Raw genomic sequence first — 20031 nt, 5'->3', positions numbered from 1 at the left:
TTGAAAAACAAACTATATATTTGTCAGCTGTTTTTAAAGGTTTAGGTCTTTATTTTCCATTTAAGGAAGTAAATAGCAAGTGTGTGTTTTGTTGTTGTATTGATTTTAAGTAAACAGTAGTATTACTATTTCATGGTAGATATACAGTGCTGTATCAGAAACTTAGCAATGACATGTTTTAGTGCATTTTCAAAATATCTTACCTATAAAATTAATATATGATTTTTGACTCACTTCATCATATGTGACATGTGTGCTGCAGGCAGTGTTTCTTATTACGCTTAAAAACGACTACTTTTCAAATATAAAAAGTAATGAAATGAACCGCAGACTTGTTCAGCAGTGTTGTAATGATCCCAGAAATCATCACTAGCATTGTATCAATAATAATTGGTATGAATAAATAAACTGATATCTAATGTATGAACATTAATCAGACATTTATGAGCCAGAGAGCAAAACTCAGGGTGAAATAATTTGTTATTCTGTTGATGAAGATTTTCTACCTCTCGTGTTGGTCTGATTCTGTACATGAAGATCCAAACTCCAGAGAGGAAGCTATTTAGAAGCCTTTAAACACATGCGTATTTATGCACATCCTTTTTATAACAACATTTATTGCTTAGTTTATGCTGATTTGTAGCAAGTTGGAAGCTTAGAAGCAAAAAACTGAAAAACATTCCAAATTTAAAGTGAGTTACAGCACAGTGAGTTCAGAGCATGATCAACATCAACAAGATACATTTCAAAGGGCGAGAAGATTGGGGCTCTGGATGTTTGACGATGTTGTTTCACACACTGTATCTTAAATAATAAATGACATGCAAAAAAGAGATTGATTAAATGTTATGTTATTGAATATTTTTGTGTCTTTCAGATCATGGGAGGCTGTTGACATCCGACTTTGCCACCAGCTAAAGAAAACCCATTAGCGTAGCCTGAACACACAGGTTGCTGGACAGTGACGGGTCCAACCATGGCCGCCCATCGAATCAGAGCCACAACCAACAACAACACTTCTCTCCCTCGCTGCAAATCTGAGGGGACGCTCATCGATCTCAGCGAAGGAGTGTCAGAAGCCACTCTCACTGATGTCAAAGGTCAGCTGCTTAAACTAAAGAATGCAGGCAAAAACAATCACCTCTGGGGGTTTTAATGACATACGAACTGGGCAATGAAAAGAATGGGATAGACTGTATTTAAAGATGCATAATGATGACGTCCGTGCAAGTGGTGCAGTTCGTTTGTTATTCTTAATAACTTTTTAACTTTGCATTAACTTTACATGTAGGCCTTAGACATATATGTTTCAATCATGTTTTAGTCCTTTCATATTTTTGCAAGAAAACACACAACACAAAGACTGCACCTATTTAATGACACCAGACTATTTTGAAAACTGCTAGAATCCATACATTATACACATAGAAAAATCAAAAAACCTGACATTGTTCTTTTTTTCCAGTGCCTTCTCCCAGTGCCTTACGACTGGATGCTACTGCCTCCTTCGGCACTGCCAGGGAAGTCGTTGCCATTAAGGACTACTGCCCATCCAGCTTCACTACCTTGAAGTTCTCTAAAGGGGACCGCCTCTACGTTCTGGACTCATCAGGAGGAGAGTGGTGGTACGCCCACAACAACACAGAGATGGGTTACATTCCTGCAGCTTATGTGCAGCCCATCAACTATAGAGACTCATCCTTCAGTGACAGCGGGATGATTGACACTGTGGGAGACTGTAATGAGGAGGCAGCCAAAGAAATGGACCTTCTAGGAGAGTGGGCAGGGGTGATTCTGAAACCAACCACTTTCCAAAATGGAAATCCTTTTACAACAACCCATACCTCTACAAACCCTTTTCTAAATGGGGGTCCTCAGAGCTCACTTGATCAGAACAGTAATGAGAAATCAGTTGACCTCCTTCTGTTTGACACCCTCACTCCATCAGCGCCCAACTCCACCAGCAGCACTGCCGACATCAATGGTTTTGGCAGTGGCATTTTTAACCTGAACCCTCTTAGTCCCACTGTAGGGGTGGGCCAAACGCTGCGCAGGGACAACCCGTTTTTTAGAAGCAAAAGGTCCTACAGTCTGTCTGAGCTGTCCATCCTGCAGGCTCAGTCCGACACCCCTCAGGCCTCCACTGGTTTCTTTGGTGGCCTTAAAGCACCGGCGCCAGAGCAGTTCCAGAGCAGGGAGGATTTCCGGACTGCGTGGCTCACCCACCGCAAGCTTGCCAGGTCCTGCCATGACTTGGACTCACTGGGTCAGAACCCAGGCTGGGGCCAAACACAGCCGGTGGAGACCAACATCGTCTGTCGGCTGGACAGCTCAGGAGGGGCTGTCCAGCTTCCAGACACCAACATCAGCATCCACATACCCGAGGGCCATGTAGCTCCAGGGGACACCCAGCAGATCTCAATCAAAGCTCTGCTAGACCCACCGCTAGAGCTGAACAACGACCGCTGCACAACCGTCAGCCCTGTGGTGGAGATCAAACTCAGCAACATGGAGACCAAAACTACCATTACCCTGGAGATGAAAGTATCTGTTGTGGTGAAAATGGAGAGCAGGCAGACCACTGAAGTATTGTGTGTCAGGAGTGATTGTAAAGAGGGACCTTATACCCCTATTCCTCAGGCGTACATGTACGGGGACACGGTCCAGGTGTGCCTGGATAACCTGGAACCGTGCATGTATGTGTGCGTTGTGGCTCAGTCCCAGTCCATATCTCCAGACTCCACAGTTTGGGAGCATGTGGTTAAAAAGATCACCCTTGGAGTATATGGTCCCAAACACATTCACCCATCTTTCAAAACAGTCGTGGCTATGTTTGGCCATGATTGTGCCCCAAAGACACTATTGGTGAGTGAGGTAGGCAAGCAGGCACAGTCTGCACCACCAGTAGCGCTGCAGCTCTGGGGAAAACACCAGTTTGTATTGTCCAGACCGCAGGACCTCCGTGTTGGGGTTTACTCCAACATGGCCAACTACGAAGTAAAGGCTAGTGAGCAGGCCAGAGTGGTCCGGGGCTTCCAGATCAAACTAGGCAAAGTGAGTAGACTTGTCTACATGATTGCCTCACGCAACACTGAAGAGGTTTCTGATTTTACCTTAAGAATCCAAGTCAAAGATGACCAAGATGTTATACTGGCCCAATTTTGTGTCCAGACACCAACACCACCACCCAAAGCAGGCCCAAAAACATCAGTGCAGCGGCGCTTCCTGAAGAAGAAGGAAGTGGGCAAGATCGTCTTGTCTCCTCTTGCCATTGCCACCAAGTACCCTGTTTTCCAAGACAGGAGAATTAATAACCTGAAGTTTGGAAAACTAATCAAAACTGTCATCCGACAAACAAAAAATCAGTACTTGCTGGAGTACAAAAAAGGAGACTTTGTTGCTCTGTTGAGTGAAGAGAAGATCAAGCTGAAGGGCCAGTTGTGGACGAAAGAATGGTACATTGGATATTATCAGGGCAAAATGGGACTTGTCCATGCCAAGAATGTGCTAGTGGTTGGCAAAGTTAAACCCATTTACTTCAGTGGGCCTGACCTTACAACTTCATTATTACTGGAGCAGATACTGAAGCCCTGCAAGTTCCTCACATACATCTACGCCTCTGTAAGAACTATACTGATGGAGAACATCGGCAACTGGCGAGCATTCGCTGACGCCCTCGGATATGTCAACCTGCCCTTGACGCATTTCTGCCGCGCAGAGCTCGACAGTGAACCTGAGAGGGTTGCATCAGTGCTGGAGAAGCTGAAGGAGGACTGCAACAATGCAGAGAGCAAAGAGCGGAAGTCTTTCCAGAAAGAACTCCTGACAGTAAGTTACAGCCTTGGCATCCTCCTCTGTTGCAGTGACTTAGCATTTTCTCCAAGTCATTGATTTGAAAAAATGCAAATTTTCCTTCCCTGTTCAGAGTCTCAGTTGTTCGTCTGTTTGTCCTTCATATGTGCAATTAAATGACTGTGTTTCTGTCTTGATCCTCCCGGTAGGAGAATTCTCTTTTGGAACACAGAGTTGTGCCTTTCTCTTGTTATCTGCACACAGCTGCTTTAGGTTTTAGGCTTTGGTCCAGTCTGCTAATTCTGCTGGGAGAGCAGTCGATAACTGCTGTGTAGGCATCAAAGTGTAGTCGAGACCCGAGGAGCAGTGGAGAGCAGCAGAATACTTTATTCCCATACAAGTGTTTGTTGCTTGAGTTTAAGAGTTAGTGTGCAGCGTGTTTACAGTATGCTGATCTTATAAATCCAATTGATTGCTCAGGCTGCTCTAATAATTTTCTGTCTTTATGTGCATATGAATCAAAGCCCTTGGGGACAAAACAACACAGTAAAACAGCTTAATGAAACAGACCCTTAGTCTTGTATTTACAGTATAAAGTAATTTTAAAAGGCAGATTTAGTGCACGAATATTATGTACTGTGAATAAATGCCTTAAAAACAGAGCCACAGGTGATTGTCATGTATAGATCATCAGTAAACTCACAGCACAATCTTTTTGCTCTTACAGAGCAAAACACAGAACTGAGCCTTTTCCTAAAAACATTTAGCTGTAATTGGTTTATCAGATTGGTAGTTGGGACTTACTTGTGCCTTTCCTCTAAAGAGAACAGATTTGTCCGCAGTAGACGAAGAGACCTGTTCAAGCCTTTTCTCTTTTCAGTATATTCAGCTTTTCTTCATAGACAAAATGCTGAGCTGTAAATGTGAAAACCAACTCTATCTGATACTTTGTAGTGCATCTCCTGTCATGGAAATGTGGATTTCCTGTGTTGCCTCAGGTGGTAATGATTCTCATCCTGAGATGCTTAAACACACTGAACACTCATATTATATTTAATCTGACTTGTGCTTATTGCCCAATGCTCCATAAAACCTTGTATTTTCAGTCTTCCAGTTTTTATTTTATGTGTCTGTGCCTGTTTGAAATACTACAACCTTTAGGGGGAGTGACGTTAAGCTTCCCTTGTGCCTTTATTCTGTTTCGACACTTTGTTTCTCTGTCAGTATAATATTCAACTGAGAGTCTCTGTCAGAGGTCATACAGCTGAAGTAACACGGAGCAGAAACACTGTAATTTACGCAGGGTGGTAAACACTAGTTAGAACCATTTATAGACAGAGAAACTGCAGTATGGAAAAGAACATAATAAAAGGTGGTGACTGAAAATATGCCCTTTTGGGGGAGTCGGTACTTTGCAATCCATTTCTGAATATAGGTCGGCACTGTGTTTTCTGTTTCTTCTGTCACGATTACACCTAAATTACTGGTTACTGCGGGGACAATCAAAGCACGCAGCAATCCAGCAAATTTGAAATTATGAAGGCTCTTTGTTTAACCGACACAAATATGCTGTTTGTGCCATTTGCAAACATCCAATGTTTGTTTTTTGTCCCTTGAAAAGTGGATTTTGGTCTATGTGTGGGCCTCGGAGTAGCTGATTGTCAGATGAAATCCTCTTCTTCCTCTCTTCTTGCAAATGAACTATTTTCTATTTCAGAGGAAACAATCTCTTATGATTTGCCGGTGTGTCATTTTGACATGGGCAGAAGTCTATTTTTAGAAGAAACACAACCAAATCAAAAGCACTGTGGTTGCACCAAAGAGCTCCCTTTGTGCTCCAACATCTGAATCTGTACTTTTCTGCTTTGATTGTTCATGAAGAAAGGAATCATTAGCAGTGCATATACACATATACAGTGTATTGTTACAAATATAGATTTTTTTTATTGTCTTGTCCTAAGTTATTCATTTAACTGCTTCTCAGACGAGTCAGTGTCGCCTGTATATTTAGATATGATAACATTAAGAATGTACAGATGTTGACTAAGTTAATAATGGCCACAGATGGGTCCTATGAGCCAGAGAAAAAATATATGAGGGGAACTATGAGTTTTTACATTTGCAGGCTCTGTACACATACAAAATAAACTTTGTTCAAAAGTATTGTGATCCAAATAATGTCTAAAGCCTTGTAATATAAACCACTGTAACAAAGCAGGAGGACCAAGGATTGATAAAGTTTAGAAATGAGACCATTGCTCCATCTGTCCATCAGTGTTACTCTTTGGTACGGAACAAACATCTCAACATCTACAAAATATTTCAAGCTACTGGCCTTACAACCATAAAATTTCTACAGCGCCACCATCAGCACAAAAATTTCCCTTCAACAACATTTTTAGGTATCTTGAAAATTTATAGCTGTATTTTTAACCAAGTAGGTGTAGATATTCATTGTACTCAGAGTATGAATTCTAAAAACTTTGATGACCCTCTGACCTTCAAGTTGAACATTTTCAACTTGTACGAATACAATTTCAATGTAATTCACATCATTCACCTGTCGTGAATAAACGTGAATTCGCATTGACTTTTCTTGTTGTGGAACAATTCTCTTTGCGTTCTATGTGAACACACCATAAAACCGTAAATAATTGATTTTTTTTTTTTGCCACTAGGAGGCAACGTAAATTGAAAGCTGCTAATATAACACCAACATATCACTTTTTAAGTTGATATGGTGAACTTGTGAGCAAACAGTCAATGATTTAGACATCTGGCAGATGCAGAGCAACATTAGTATTTATTTGGTCGTGTTTCTGTCCACCTCATGAAGTCCTTTTAGTTCTGTTTCAGCTCCAGAGAATAACATCTTTCTGCTGTTTGGTGCTGCACAGGTAGTGTTTTTTTTAGCTTTTTCACTGAAAACAGCTGCCTGCTGATGCCAAAAATGATGCTGATGAGAGCTGTGAGAGTGAAACAAAACAAGTTAGGGGTCAGAAAACCAAAACAATAAGTTGAAAGATTGTGAAAGGTTCTGAAGAAGTGTGTGGAAATGCAAAGTCAAGTGATAATTCTCTGCAGGTTCAACACTACAAGCAACACCTTTCACATACACATAGTCATGTGATTGTTTAAAAAAAAAAAAGATCATAGCCACTTTAATGTTCAGTAACATTAAAGTAACAGCCCTTTCAACAACCTTCTCCATGCTTTGCTGTAGCACCGATGCATTTTCACAGCCTTCACCATGCTCCCCACGACTACTGTCATGTTCAAATGGGCAGATTGCCTTAACATTTCCTGATTACTTTCCAGCAGTAGTAGTAGTAGCAACAACAGTATTTATTATTAATTATGAAAGTAAGAGAGAGTGCTACATTTTAGCATTTAACTACATTCTGTGTTCTTAGCTTCAGGTGATTAGTAGTTATATCTACAAATGATAATTACCTCTTCATAATGTAACATACAGTATACCAGTGCATACAGTATGTTCTAATGGTTGATCTCAGAGTTTGTCTTTAGAAGCAAGCAATAAGAAGCCCAAGGCCTCAGTTTAAACTCTGGCAAAATGAGGAGCACCTCAGGAGTGCAGGTTGAGATTTATCATCGTTCATCGGCGTGCCAACTACCTGATGGGTTGATTCTCCTCCCAGCCAAACAAATCTGCTGGAAGGTGCTGAGCAGAAGGGAACAGAGTGCACCTCCAATCTCAAATATCTAATCAGATTTTAGCATCAAATTTGCACTGACATGTCATTATACTGCATGGTCGGGCTTTTAGATTTTTTTTTTTTACCACAACAGTTACATCTATTAATGTTTTTCTTTGCTTTTGCTTTAGTTCTTCTTGGAAGATAGGGTCTGTAATTTTATTTTGGGTGATTTTTTACAATTATTAACACTTTGACTTGTAGTTTTCCTACAAATTTCTGGATGTGAGGTCTAAGTTAACCGTTCAGCCAGAAACTGGGCAGAATGATCACTTAACTGGTGGTTAGAAGATAGACTTCCAGTAGATTTCTCCAAAAGTGACCACACATTGCAGTTAATTAGAGAGGATGTTGTAGCCCAGCATATTTGCATGAGAAAGTTTTTAAGTCACAACAGTGACAGCAAAATGTATCTGCACGTCTTGGTAAAATATGTGTTTCTAAAAGCTTTGTGACGCAAAGACTACTCAAAGCGCTAACACGCTAACCAGCCAGGAACATAGTTAGTGTGAGTTAGTCACAATAGCTCCCTCAGCTTCTTTCTACTTTCTCTGTACTTGGCTGTTTACTCCACCCTGGCATTTTGTTCTCAGGATTATACAGCATTTCATTCAACAAGAAGTTTTATTGAAGAGGAGAAAAAAGGCTCTCTGAGCTAAAGACCTGTTTTGTACCATCAACTCTCTTCCCATAATTGTAAATCATTTATCTTTTGTGGAGCCGATTTTACTCTGACAGAGGAGGCGAACAACAGTGTAAAGACTTGCCTGATATTTATCTCACTAAAGTTGAGATGAATAGATTTAAAATGACAGTGTTTAACATGCTGCTGTGGTCTTTAAGGTGAGCAATTACAAAATGTCTCATTATGTACAATTTTGTGAGGCAAACTTAAGGCAAACAATAGAAACAAAATTGAAGCAGACTCAAATTGATAATAAATATGACTTTTTTTCTGGAATAGTTCCATTCAGTTATTTGTTCTGGATGTTCCCAGGTAATACCTGTATGAATAAAGCTATCATCATGTAAGAATCCATCTAGAGTTCAGTCGTCCTGGAGACGGTAGAAAATATGTCTGGGATGAACAGAGATTTACCTCGGATGATAAAGGGATTTTAAACTATCGCTTAGTAAATGATAAACTGAACTGAGCACTGACAACGGAGCGCGTCTTCTCATGCTGTTACTATAGTTACTATCACTGGCTGGATGTTGCACTGGTTAAACAAAACACAGCGCTACTCTGGCTGTGTGTGAGTATATTAGCTAAAGCGTACATTTAGAGCATTTCAATATGTTATTGCGGTCTCTTTTGTTCTAATCTAAGACTTAAACACTTATCAAACAAAGCTTGTACGTGGACAGTAGTGATGCGCAGATTGCAGTTATATCTGAGGACACCACGGTTATCCACGAATCGGGCAGGTCAGGGATTAATAGTGGAGGGGTCCTGGGTGGAAGCAGCATCTGTAATCTTTAAAGTAAATTGTCAAAGAAAACACTCAAACATCAGCAGGAGCAGATTTAGTGATCTGGGGCCTCAAGAGAATTCTGTCTTGCTTTGGGACGGTTTACATTCTCTCCAGGACGGTTCCGGGATGGAGTCAGGAGCCCTGCTTAGAGTTACATAACAGTCTCACGTGTCTGATGTGAGTCTTGTGGGTTTGTAAAGACGTTGTGTTGTTGTTGTTGTCAGCGGATGATGGAAAGGATCCAGGTTGTGTCTGATGGATCTCAGGCCTGCAGATGTTTCCTGCCTCATTGTTCAGAAACTAAACAGAAGCTCCAGTTGGGGACCTGCAGGCGCCTCCTTGTCCTTCCCATAATCCTCCTGGACCCAGACTCCCTCTGCACATAGAACCAGTCACAGACGCTTAAACAGCACATTCTCTCTAGCAGGTGAATTCTGTTACATAATAGGAGATGATTTGTGCTTTATTTCATGTCAGGGTACAGCCGCATCACACATCAGTCATCCATTATTCATTTGATTAATTCATATTTATCATCATGAATTATTAATCAATAATTCATTTCATTTTAGTGCACAAATAAAGATGTGTGTAATGGAAATTTGGGTAAACGCTTGTTTATTTTCTTCCAGAGAATTAGATGACAATATCACTAGTGCATGGTAAATATGAAGATACAGCCAGCAGCTGGTTAGCATAGCTTAGCATAAAGACTGGAAACAAAGGGAAACAGTTAGCCTGGCTCTGGCCAAAATGTAAAAAATCAGCCTACCGTTGCCTCATATTATCAGCTTGATATTTAACAGACAGATTATTAGAGTATTAGTCTTCTCATCTTGTTGAACTGTTCTGTAATGTGATAAACTTACTTGTGAATGGGTGATTCTGGGCAAGCAGGTTATCACTCTCTCTGTGTCTCTCTCAAGCTGCTGCAGTTATCTTTGTGGATATGAAGGAGAAATTAAAAATCCAAAATAAAAACCCCATATCTCTCTCTCTCTCTCTCTCTCTCTCTCTCTCTCTCTCTCTCTCTCTCTCTCTCTCTCTCCCTCTTTCTCTCTCCCTCTCTCTCTCTCTCTGTGTCTCTGCTCATGTCCTCCCTGCACATTGTGTTCATGTATCCTGCTGCTTGCTTGCTTAAACATTTACCCACTGCACACATTCTCTTGTCAGCATAGATTTGCCTTTCCAGCAACAAACTGCTAACTGCACTTTCTCATTAAGAAGCTACTGAGTAAAGAAACCACCCAAAAAAAACTCAATGGACTGATTGATTACGGAAATGTAAAAAGAGAAACATAAATCACCGTGAGTACAGCATATACAATATTACTACCAACTTTTCAAAAATAAAGTACAATCTTTCATCTCAACCCAACAAAGGGTAAAAATGCTGAATCTCCATTTGTCAGTATAAAACAACAAATTCTCAATTTTATTTTTTCAAAAATACATCATACTCAAATCTCTTCCATCTCAGTGTTCATGGATAACTCATAAGTCATTTCAAAGTCAGTCTACAGGAATTTCTTTCACTGGGAGTAAATCTTGTAAAAGATATTTTAAAGTGATGACGGCAACGATTAGTATCTACAGTGATCTATAAAACACATGACTGATCAATGGACTGCACATAAGTGATACCAGAAACAGCCTCAGACATCGACCTGATATCCTGTCTGTATGTCTTTTTCTCTGGTAATATGATCTGAAAAAAGCCCTTTATTGTGTGTATTTACTTTGTAAACGGAGCCTGAAAATGGACACTGAAACCAACGTGCACAGCTTGCAGACTTATTTACTCAGAAGTGAGTCACTACTTTTCTGTCTCACATGACGTGAATAAGACTGAATCCCACTGTGAGCTTCTTTCAAGCAGTCTGAATTCCTCCCATACAAGTGAAGAAAGAGAAGCACCAGGGGAAACCCTCCTCCTCCTCCTCCTCCTCCTAACCCCTGTTCTTGCTCCTCTTGTTGCAGACAGTGAACAGACTGCAGATTCCGTAAAATCTTGAAGCATGAGACCACAGAGGTAGAACCTTGTTGTATCTTGGTGCTAAAAGGGGATTTTCATTTCTCTCACTCAGAAAGCTCTCACTCAGCTCTGCAGCAGAACGTCCGGCCCTCTTGAATTATTTGCAGTGAGATCAGAGTGGCAGATAGAGCCTGAGAATAATAACAACATCCTATTTCTGGAGGAGGACTTTGAAAACTGGAGAGGCCACCAGGCCCATTATGTGCGATTAGCTTTCTGCTTTTGCCATTTTTGTACACAGATCTACATTTTTTTACCACCATCCATGGCCTCCTTCCTCTTTTTTTTCTTCACTTCCTCTTCCCCCCCTCCTTCAGCGGCTGGGTGTGGTAAGCTGCTGCTTTTGGAATAACTGACTTGAACAACAGATCGCTCACTCTCAGGAGATTTGGCCTTGTTTGGGAATGTGCAAGTTGTTTCAGTTTATGAGGAATGAGGAGAGAGTTCACATGGGTGGGTTAAGTGTCAAAACCCACAATCAGCGTCCTCAGGTGTCAGTTTTGAGATTGAGGTTTGTTCATGAAGAAGGTAAATAGACGAGAAAGCAGGTTTAAAGGAAAACTGGAAAAGGAATGAAACTGCAAAGCCACAGTGCAGCTAAGATGAGGCTGCAAATGGGAAAGGTGGAGGAAGTCAGATGGAAAATGAAGATGGGATAGAAAACTAATAAAGGGGAGATTGAAGTGGAGAGATTGAGTGTCAGCTTTGTAGCTGAGAGGAAAAACAGAAACACGATGACGGAAGAAACAAGTCATTTATCAAAAACCTCATGGTCGGTCGTACCGAGAGTTTAGTTTTGCCGTTTTCTTCTAATGTGAAAAAGAGGGAGACTGTGTGTGTTTCTGTGTACACACGTCTGAACAGCCTGCTTCAATCCCACATCAACGTTATCTCTGAAAAATATGTCTGCAGGAATTTTCTTCTCCTTTTGACAAGCAGATGATTTATGCAGCGGGGGGAGCTGCAGGGCGTCAGCGTACTGATTGCTGAGCTGGTGAAACAAACTCTGTGGCATTTAACTAAAGCACACACACGCACACATTCCCATAACTAGTCTACACAGATCAGCTGACATTTAAGAAAAACACAGCATTTAATTCCTCCACAGTCTCAGTGTATTGTTGCGGTGCGTAGAAACTGTTTAAATTGCAGTAATAACAGTGTACGCCGCTCCGTTCACTACGGCGCAATTATTAGTTTCAAATCAGGCCCAAGACTCACAGAGCACGTCACTCACTGTTAAATACTTTACCACACGCCATCAAAAATTTACAGCAGAACGTTTCCGACCACTGAGGCATGCTAGGAAAAGATGAAAGTGCAGCTTCACAAAACTTCTTCTTAAAGCTCTGACCAGTGAGCTGGACCTCATAACATAATAAAAATAGAACATTCAACATACACTGTGCTGTCATAAATTTCCCTCTCATGTTAGCCGCCATCTCCTGCCTTGAGCCTGATAGTTGATAGTTCATTCTTGACCTTGGAAATAGTAGTTTGACATAATATTCTCAAGGGTCAGGTGTCACCATGACAACTTAGGAAACTCCATCCCCTAATGAAGTCCATGAGTTGCGGTTGAAAGGTGTGAACCCCTGAGATAAGATGATTTTTCCTTTTTATCTTCAATATTGGTTTTTAACCCTTTGAGAACTTTAATAACAGGCTTTACAGCTTTTGGCATTGTCACTTCATGTCTTAGCTAGAGATTGTTAATTTAGACAAGAAGGTTGACAGATGTCATCAATTTGCCTCGTCAGTGGTATTATACATGTTTCAGAACATCATATCAGTACAACACAAATATGTGTATTTGAATGTATAGAGGAGAGTATCTGTATTCCAGGGATGTAAGAACCATGCTGATGGGACAGTCTGAGCCTCAGTCATGTCAAAACATGTACTGATTGTGTAAAATGAACGAAAATGGTTTTTCTTTGTTTTATTTTGATTTTAGATGTTTTGAGACTACCATTCCCATCATACTTTGGGTGATGCAAATAGAAAGTGTAATGTTGCCATGTAATTCAGCTGAGCTGCACTTGAGCCCTGATTTTATAGTCTGTATTTCTTAATAGTAATTCATTGATGATTTATCAGACATGCACCTGATTGATCTTTTTTCTCTCCTCAGTCTTTTTTTTCTGTAGTATCTCTGGACACAAACACGACGTATGAAAAAAAAAAATCTGTGCCACATGACAAAGATGGCAAAATACTATAGTGGCCTGAATGTGTGACAGTATTTTTTCCTGGACTACGTTTGAAAAAGCAGTGGTTGTATTATACATATTATTCACAACATCAGATATTCTTTCATTTTAAACGGAAAGAGTCTTTTACAGAGTGTTGCATTATGGGTTGTTTGTAGCCTTATTGTTGCTAGGCTAGCAAGTTTCTTCATGTCCATTTATAGTGTGTCATTCACTGCTAATAGTGTTTAGGAATATATGAGAGTCTCTGACAGCTTGCGCAACGTGTTTTACTGCCACTGAGGAATTAAATTCCTCAAGAGCGAAAAGTCAAAAGCCTCTCACAAGGTCGACTGTAGAAACCCAGCGGGGGCCGAATCATCTGTCCATGGATGCATTGTAACAATGGAAACAATCACCTGGATTACTTTTGATACTGAAGAAAAAGGCTGAATTTCATTTGTTTATGAGGCAAAATCTGCTCTGATAAAGGTTGTCTTACTACGTGATTGCTAAGTGGATTTATGGAAGTTTATGCTTAATGGCCATGGCACATACTGCAATTCAGTTGTCTTATTGTCACTTCACTATTTGCAATAAAGGAAGATTGTGGTAGTAATTGGGACCATCATCTCTTGTTAACACCATAAGCTCAGAAAACTTCCCACATTCACAATGTGTCTGTGGAGGATTCAGGTTTATATCAGACCTGCAGTTAAATTGGATCTGGAGGAATTAATAGGCTGAAAAGTACAAAAAAGGAAGCAGGGAGTGATGCTGAAGGAATTATTGATTGAGTCACTTACATGCACTCAGTGTTTTTATGATGAAGAGGTTTGATGCTTTTTACAAACGGCAATGATATCTTCTCTAAGTCTCTGCATACTTCTTCCAGCGCTGGCCTCCAAGAGCTTGTTAACCAAGTATTTTTGGCAAACAGGCTTTGACAGGACATGCCACACCTAGCTATTAGGGCTCATTAAATTTTCACAATTAAAGCCTCTCAGACAAATGAAAAAGGTGGCGGAAGAAACTTGTCGCTACTTAGAAGGCAGAGCCTAACAGGATGATGCCTCAGATTCTCCATGTTTTGCTCTGCTCCCAGGTGATGTTTGCTTATGAAGAATACAAAGTAGTAAAGGAAGCCCTTCATTACATTAATTCAAGATATGTTCATGCTTATTATCTTAAACCATTGCCATCAGCACAAATATGCACAGTTTTTAATGTGTGACAATTTAATAATTTGCCTGATTTTTAAAAGATTTATATTTAGGTCCTGATTACAGGAAAGAGCACAACTTGTGTCTATGAACACCATCTTGATGTTGATTCAGTATCAAAATATTTGCTTGACATTGTCAATCCAACTGTATATCACTGCAGAATAAAGGAAGCATAACATTGTTACCCAGCAGCACTCCTGTCTGGTGACAGATTTAAAGTCACGGTTAGACAGAAAGTGATTCCCTTTATTTTGGCAGGGATTTCCTGTGGTTGTTTAGTGAGGAAACAGGTGCTCGTCAAAGGCTTATCTCCCTGACAGCCCAGTCCCCCCGATATCCACAAAGACTCCGAAACAAACAAACCCTCTGTGTCGCCAACACAAGCAGAGTCAAAATAAAACTTGAGTTTAGTTTAGTTGTTGAATTTGTCCAGAGGTGGTGACTGAACTTTTTTTTTCCTTTGATGAATGTAATTTGGTGGCATTCCTGCAGCACAGTCAGCAGCATGTGATTGGCCTACAGCCGCTGCTATCTCATCCTCTGGTCTCGTCTCAGAGTGAGAGTGGCTGCTGGAGCATGGCATCTGAATCACCCCCCCCTCAACCCCCTACCCCCTATCCCCCCCCCCATATCCTGTCATTCCACACATTCCTGCACATGGAACTGAAGCCCAAACTGGAGCTTTAAATTCACCTTCGCTCTGTTGAGTCTGCAAGTCAAAAGCTACATCAGAGTGGGTCAGTTCATCTGTGTGAGTGTGTTCTTGGGTACTTCTATCTTTGTGAGGACCAGTTTGAGTTTTAGGTAGAACATTTTTAACATTTTAAAAGAGTGAGGACATTTTTGGAAAATGAGGACATGTTTGGAAAGTGGGTAAACTTTTGGAGAGTGAAGATATTTTTATAGTGAGGACTTATTTGGACAATTTTTGGATAGTGGGCTAACTTTGTCTGGTCTTCACTTCTTCCAAGAGCTGTTTGAGAGTTAAGACTCAGTTTAAGGGTTAAGATTGGAATTATCTTTGGGTTAGTCATGGAGTTGTGGTGGTTAAGTTAAGCAGGTTAAGCAGAGGTTTCTTGTCTGTCCCAGAGTCCAAGCTTAAAAGTAGGGGGGCATAATCCCTGCAGCTTTTTGATTGACCTGGATGAGGAAATAAAGTCGGCTGAGTCAGTATAAATGTTTTAAATCTGGTCCAGCTAGGGTCAGGGTTAGGGTTAGGGTTAGGGCTAGGGCTAGGGTTAGGGTTAGGGTTAGGGTTTGATGTCTTTTATTTACCCATTTTCAATTGTCTCTATTATTATTGTTGGTTTTTAATATTTTGCCTTGTGTAATGAACTTTGTACCTTGAGTTTAGAAAAATGATCTACAAATAAAGATTATTATTAGTATTATTGCTATTGTTGTTGCTGTTATAATAGGATAGGGGCTCTGGGTTGTATTTAGTATATAAGTACAGATGTTTTTGTGTGTGCCTGTGTACGTGTGTGTAAATATGAATGTGATAATACATGCGTATCCATTAGTGCAAATGCACTTGTATTTGCATGTGCCACATTTGGATTTGCAAATCTCTTCTGACATGCTGCAGGTTCTCTGCTGCAGGAGCAGACTGAGTCTCCAGTCGCTCAGCAGAATTGATGGAGACAGAGGTTACAGGGGCTGATGGGAGGAGCTGGGCTCTTGTCCAGACCAGTTAGACACAAACAAACAGGAGACACATTGGCACATTGCATTTTTCTCTCCCATTTTTTGTCTCGCTAGCAATGGGGCTGAGGATGGATATGTTGTTTGGCAGTCCAAACTTTGGTCTTTTGGTCTGGCTTTACCTAACCCTGACCTTTTCTCTAAAGACAAACTGTAGCTAAAACATTAGTATGTTGCTTTTAGAGGCCACCATTAGGGTTTAACTTGAATCTAACTGAACGCAGCTCTTGTTCTGTCCTGTGTCTATATTCGTATCGTATCTCCTCAGCGCCTGACTCTTTCTATCACTGTTGATCAGCAGGCGTTTTCCTCATTTCCTCATCCTCAGTTTAGATGTGCCATAAATCCTGAGTGGTGCTGCTGAAGCAACACGAGGCTCTTATTTCTATTTCCACCAGAAAGCATCTGAAAAATGCACAAAGCTGAGATTTGCAGGGGGGATTGGGGAGGCAGCCTTTGGAAAATTACAGAGGATCAAGTCAGTGGAATGAAACCTGTAGATGTACATTTATTAGTCTCTTTGTGTGTAGTTTTAGTCAAACTTCACTGAATTCTGCTCAGTTTCAATCTGCACTAGACTTGTTAATGATTCATTGTCGTCCTCTCTCTTACCCTGTCTGCTGATTCTCAGTCAGAGCTCAGATCTGATGTGTTTTCACAATTCTGGCCTCACATGGTTCCAGAATACAGGATCTTAATCTCTACAAACCCCCATCATTTCAAGCTGTTCTTCTACTTCACTACTTTTTTATGTATTTATCTCAGTCTGAAGTCCTCTTGTCCTTTCTCTGCAGGCTCTGTTGAAGATGGACTGTCAGGGTCTTGTGGCCAGACTGGTCATGGACTTTGTCCTCCTGACCACGGCTGTGGAGGTGGCTGGACGCTGGAGGGAACTGGCTGAGAGGCTCGCCAAGGTTTCACGCCAGCAGATGGATGCGTATGAGGCGCCGCACCGCGACAAGAATGGGGTGGTGGACAGTGAGGTACACCTGTATTACAGTGCATTACTATTGTTTTGATTCAGTTTACATATGTTTGTCTTAAGATTAGTTCAGTATAATAATAACAGTATAGTAGGACCGACTTCTTTTTTGTTCTTTGGCCTTTAGGGGTAGTTATGCAGTTATATATAGTATTTCAATGGAAATGAGATATTAGTCAGTTGTTATTACTGAACTAGAGTAAGGGCCTGAGTCTTACACAACTGCTTAGAGGAACTCATGGTTGCTGAGTGTTCACACAAGGTTTGAAGAGTCAGAGTATTTGTAAAACTTTGAAACTGGCACCAGCTGTCATATCCAAATGACCTAATGAGTTGATTAAGGTCTGAGACCTTGTAAAAACAATCCGAGACTTCGGAATTCTTAAGGTACCCAAACTCTCTCTCTCCCTCTCTGCAGGCCATGTGGAAGCCAGCGTATGACTTCCTGGTCACATGGGCTGCCCAGATCGGTGACAGCTACAGGGACGTGATCCAGGAGCTGCACATGGGCCTGGACAAGATGAAGAACCCCATCACCAAACGCTGGAAGCACCTGACCGGCACGCTCATCCTGGTCAACTGCCTGGACGCCCTGCGGAGCTCCGCCTTCAGCCCCGCCGCTCAGGACGACTACGCCATCTAAGTTCTCTCCTTCATGACTCTTTACTCCTGCAGGTGTTTCCAGACACCAGCTCACCTCGCTCTCCTGGAGCATTTTAGAAGTTACACAGTTTGAAATGCTGCATACCAGCTGTCTGCTCACTCTGAATGCCACTACTGCTGTTATATGTTGTTTTTTTTTCCTGCGGCGCTGCCTTCAGCTCCTTGCACCCAGGGAAACCTCGCCAGACTGCCCCCCATGTCTCCGTGGCTGCCAGCCAAACTACACAGTGCTGTATGGAGCTCACAGTATTCACAAAGACACTTTTAATAGTTGCTGTCTTGCATAGTTATGTATTTTTGTACTCTTATTATGGCACAGCGTTTTTTAAAAGCAACACTTTAAACCCTTTGGTTAAGAACTGTGGATTGAACGCCAAGAAAGATGCTTTTTCAAGTAAAGACACTTTTAGACATTGTATCCTTGTTACCGTAACCTTGTCACTTTTGTCAAATCTGTTCTATTTATTTATACATCAAAGAGAAAAGTCACTTTTTCTTCTCTTCTTCAGGTTCTTTCACTGTGGTCCTTCTCATTTCAGAGATCCAAATATTGCTGTCAGTTTATAATTTTCAAGGCCTGGCAGTGAGAAAACTGTAAAGAAAAATAATTTATTGATCTTGTACACTAAGTTTTTATCAAGTTCTCCACTAGTGCTGAAATAATACGTCCATTAATTGAATATTACAGAAAATTCATCAATATCAGTCTAAAATGTAAAATTGATTAATCATTTGCTGCAACCATTCCAAACAGTCTCTGTTTCCAGCTTCTCCAATGTGAGAATTTTCTGTTTTTCTTTTTTGTATTATTGTTAATTGAATATTTTTGGGTTTTGGACACAACAAGTCATTAGAAAACATCACTTTGGGCTCTTTTTTCATTGTTCACTGTTGACTAAACGATTAATGCATTGAGCTTGACTGCTCGCGTAAACAGCAGTTGACAAAAATATCTGAACTCAAGGTCCACTTATTCACTTGTTCTGTTGCTTTCGACCGCATCACACGGTCTTCATCAGCAGATTTAGTTTGCTCAGTTATAGAACTGTGGATGCTCAAACCTCAAACCATTTCTTCTCCATGTTAACCTAAACTCAACCTCCAATTTACTGATGATGACCGTGTGATATGGTTGAAAGCTCCAGAACAAGTAAGTAAATAGACCTTGAGTTGAGATTGTTTTGTTGACTGTAGATCTGTGGATAATTTTTTCAATTAATTCAGAAATTGTTTTTTTACTTTCAGCCTTACCTTCCATATAACAACTGAAGCTTAGTCACTCATTCTCAACATACTCTTTATTGTCTTCTGCCTGTGTTTCTTTTGTGTTATGGAAATACTTTTTTCCAAAGCCTGCCAAAAATGAATACAGCTCTACACAGATGACCTTGTTCAATGCTGAGACCACTGTTGTAATGACACTGTCTGTCAAAGCTTCTGGCTAGGTTTTGTCTCAGTGCTGCATACTGTGTAAGGTGGTAGTGACACATCCAGTGGTGAGTTTCAAACCTTTTTGTGACTGCATACTTTTGTGGAAAATACTAAATAAAATGTAAATATTTGTACGCACTATCTGTCAGATTGTACGTGAAGAAGCACACATTGAACAGAACATCACAGTCAGGGTTTCTTTCTTCTTCTGAAGCAGGACCGGCCATCATGTTTCATGTGTTATCAGCTTTTTGTTTGTGGGAAATAGACCATCTGAGAAAATGTGCAGCGGAAGGTAAACGAGATATGCTGGTGCAGGAGGGAAGACATGGACAGGGAGAGTTTAGGTGAGATTCTGGGTACAGACAGAGCAAGGTCAATGCAGAAAGACAAGAGAAACCGAACAAGCAAGACTTGTAACAAGGAAGATTTTACAGCCTTTGATTCTTCATGACCTCCAGCAGCCTGCCCACTTATCTTCCTGCTGCCCTCCTCACTCCATGTCTAATGCTTAAGGGTTCAAACTGCTACAGCCTCCAAAATAGGTTCATGCTTCAAACTTGGGTTTGACTCATTGTTACATTTCCCAGCAGCAGAGCTTCTCTGGGGTAGAAATAATGAAAGTGTATTAATAATAATAAAAGTCTACAGTCACCCCAGCATTCTTGTGAGGCTTAATGATCATTACACAGTGAAATGATAAACCATTGGATGTTACCAAGCTGACACTTAGTATGTATGACCAGATTAAAATGCCAACATGACATGTTTAGTCTAGTCAGCACATGATGTAAGCATGTTAACATACTACATAT

At 40.8% G+C, this 20031-nt stretch overlaps 1 protein-coding gene across 1 annotated transcript in view; it reads left to right on the top strand.

Moving 5' to 3' along the window:
* LOC122992395 (SH3 domain-binding protein 4) overlaps positions 1 to 19357 on the top strand; it is a 41453-nt gene extending 22096 nt beyond the window's left edge. Inside the window, exons 2-5 of the mRNA XM_044366186.1 lie at positions 878 to 1100; positions 1466 to 3828; positions 16935 to 17123; positions 17541 to 19357. Of these exons, the coding sequence (XP_044222121.1) occupies positions 977 to 1100; positions 1466 to 3828; positions 16935 to 17123; positions 17541 to 17765 (2901 nt within the window). The 5' untranslated portion in view covers positions 878 to 976 and the 3' untranslated portion in view covers positions 17766 to 19357. The remainder of the gene's footprint in view (positions 1 to 877; positions 1101 to 1465; positions 3829 to 16934; positions 17124 to 17540) is intronic.
* Positions 19358 to 20031: the final 674 nt, after the last annotated feature.

Source organism: Thunnus albacares, chromosome 11, assembly GCF_914725855.1.
Source record: "Thunnus albacares chromosome 11, fThuAlb1.1, whole genome shotgun sequence".
Lineage (NCBI taxonomy): Eukaryota > Metazoa > Chordata > Actinopteri > Scombriformes > Scombridae > Thunnus > Thunnus albacares.
Note: the sequence above shows the minus strand (reverse complement) of the source record. Positions and strands in the feature narration are given on the sequence as shown.